The following is a 2631-nucleotide window of genomic DNA, read 5'->3' on the forward strand; positions in this document are numbered from 1 at the left end:
ATTTTATTTTATCTTATTTTATTTTATTTTAATTTAATTTTTTCTATTTTATATTTAAAGCCATTTTCTAGAAGTGACACAAGTGACAAGAGATGACGACAGGAATCAGAGGGACACGGAGGGAACAACCAGAGCTGGAAAAACCCTTCGCTCTCCTTTTTCTCACCCAATAAAGCCTCGCGGATGAACACCCAGAAGCAGCTGATTCACCCCCCCCAATAAATCAAATATTTTTCTATAAAACACAATTTATTTATTTTAGATTTTTTATTTTAGATTTTTATATCATTAAATAAACACAAAACCAAAGAAAACTCGTTAATTTGTTTGCCAGGAGGATTTTCTCCTCGATTCCTCACGCAGAATGGAGAAGTGAGGTTAAAGAAATGCAAATAACAACCCTTCAATTAGTGATTAATTAGAGTTGGATAAAACGCTGCCAGATGAAAACGAAGGTGCTGAGGCAGCGGCGGTGACCAAGGGAATCCCAGAACCATCCCAGACTGGTTTGGGTTGGAAGGGACCTTAAAGCTCATCCAGTTCCAACCCCCCTGCCAGCAGCAGGGACACCTTCCACTAGACCAGGTTGCTCAAAGCCTCATCCAACCTGGCCACAAACACTTCCAGGGAGGAGCAGCCACAACTTCCTTGGGCAACCTGTTCCAGTGTTTGCCCACCCTCACAGTGAAGAACTTCTTCCTAATATCTCATCTAAACCTCCCCTCTTTCAGCTTAAACCCATCACCCCTTGTTCTCTCACTCCCTGCCCTTGGACAAAGTCCCTCCCCAGCCTTCCTGGAGCCCCTTCAGGTACTGGGAGGCCACTAGAAGGTCTCCCCGGAGCCTTCTCTTCTCCAGGCTCAACAGCCCCAACTCTCTCAGCCTGTCCTCACAGCAGAGCTGCTCCAGCCCTTGGATCATGAGGTCTGGAGCACCCCTCCTGAGGGTCCTCACAGCCAAATCCTCATCCACCCCCCACCCTAAAGGCAACAGAACCAAAAAAAGGTTCCACCTGAACCAATCATCTTCAAAAAACATCTTCAATCCAAACCTAAAAATCCCATTTCTCCACAATAAAATCGGATTTCAGGACAAAAAAAAACTCCAAAAAAACCAAAACCCAGAGGCGACAATTCACTTTCTTTGCTGTTTATTTGACTTTATTGGGGTTGATTGAGCAGGTTCCCAGGAATCACTTTGTTTTCCTCTCGGAAGCCAGGCTGTCGTGCAGCTTGGACACCTCCGGCTCGTAGGCGTCCATCACCAACGTCCCGTTGGTATCGAAGAACTTGGCGATGGATTTGGTGAACTCCGCTTCCCTCTGCTGTTTGGTTTTCCCACTGATAAAAGTCAATTTCAAAGTGTATTTGTCATCAAACCTGCAGAGAAATTATGAAGGAAGAATTTAAGTGTTGCTCAATAAAGACAACGGAGAGATTAAAGAGGAAGAATTTAAGTGTTGCTCAATAAAGACACCGAGGTTAAAAATCCTGTTTATCTCAAATAAAATAGGATTTCAGGACAAAAAACAACCCCAAAATGATGAGAAATCATCTTTGGTAAAGAGAAAGCAAAACCCCCGGGAGTGGAGATCCACACACACACATGATCATTAACATTCAGGAGTTAATTAAAATTAAAAAAAAAAAATTCAATTTTTTAAAAATTTTTTTAAAATTAAAAATTTTTCTACTTTTTATGATTAATTTTTCCCCCCTCTTAACTTAAAAAGAAGTAAAATGTGAATATTTGAGGCAGGAATCTGCGTGGCACCGCTCCCATTTCTAGATGTGGATGTTGATTTTGATGGAGCAAAATTGATTTGTAGATAAAAAAAAAAAAGAAAGGAAAATATTCAGGATGATCCTACGGATGGAAAAGGTGCCCAGGAGAGCGGTCAGCCCGTCACAGATCACTGGTGCTTATGAATAATAATATTCCATCATGAATATTCATCATGAGGTGCCTGGAAAGCCACTAAATCACAACGCGGTAGTTGATCCTTTGGAAAAATCTCCCGTCCCCGCTGTGGAATCATCAACATCACCCAATTACCAATGTTTTCCCCCATTTTGAGTTCTCCAGAACGCTGTTTTCCCGCCCCGAGGGGAATAAATAATTAAAAATTATATTTTTATCGTTTTTATAAATAAAGGGGAATAAAAGTGATACCGTTTGAGGCTGGAGGAGAGCTGCCAAACGTCGTCGGGGTCCATCCCCGCCGGGTCTTTTCTGTGAGCTACCAGAAAAATGCTCTTCTCTTTGTATGAGGTATAGATGGTCAGGACGCCCATCATCACAAAGTACGTGCAGACAGCAAAGGTTAAGGGAAACAAGGATCCCAGAATTGCCAAGATTGGAGAAAAACCTTCCAGATCATCGAGTCCAACCATGAACCCAACACTGACAAGTCCCCTATGACTAACCCATGTCCCTCAGCACTGTGTCTACACGACTCTTCAATCCCTCCAGGGATGGGGACTCCACCACTGCCCTGGGCAACCCCTTCCAATGCCTCAGAACCCTTGCAGCAAAGAAATTCTTCCTCACATCCCATCTCAACTGCCCTGGCCACAACTGGAGCCCATTTCCTCTTGTCCTGTCCCTTGGGCCTTGGTTGGACAGACCCAC

At 43.3% G+C, this 2631-nt stretch overlaps 1 protein-coding gene across 1 annotated transcript; it reads right to left on the reverse strand.

The window, feature by feature from the left end:
• Positions 1 to 1192: 1192 nt before the first annotated feature.
• On the reverse strand, positions 1193 to 2393 carry LOC104518692 (signal peptidase complex subunit 2). The gene is made up of 2 exons (XM_010162914.1): positions 2173 to 2393; positions 1193 to 1379 (listed from the first exon to the last, which is right to left on the reverse strand). The coding sequence occupies exons 1-2, from the start codon at positions 2391 to 2393 to the stop codon at positions 1193 to 1195; spliced, it is 408 nt and encodes a 135-aa protein (XP_010161216.1).
• Between the last annotated feature and the right edge of the window lie 238 nt (positions 2394 to 2631).

Source organism: Antrostomus carolinensis, unplaced genomic scaffold (genome assembly GCF_000700745.2).
Source record: "Antrostomus carolinensis isolate BGI_N321 unplaced genomic scaffold, ASM70074v2 scaffold47782, whole genome shotgun sequence".
NCBI lineage: Eukaryota > Metazoa > Chordata > Aves > Caprimulgiformes > Caprimulgidae > Antrostomus > Antrostomus carolinensis.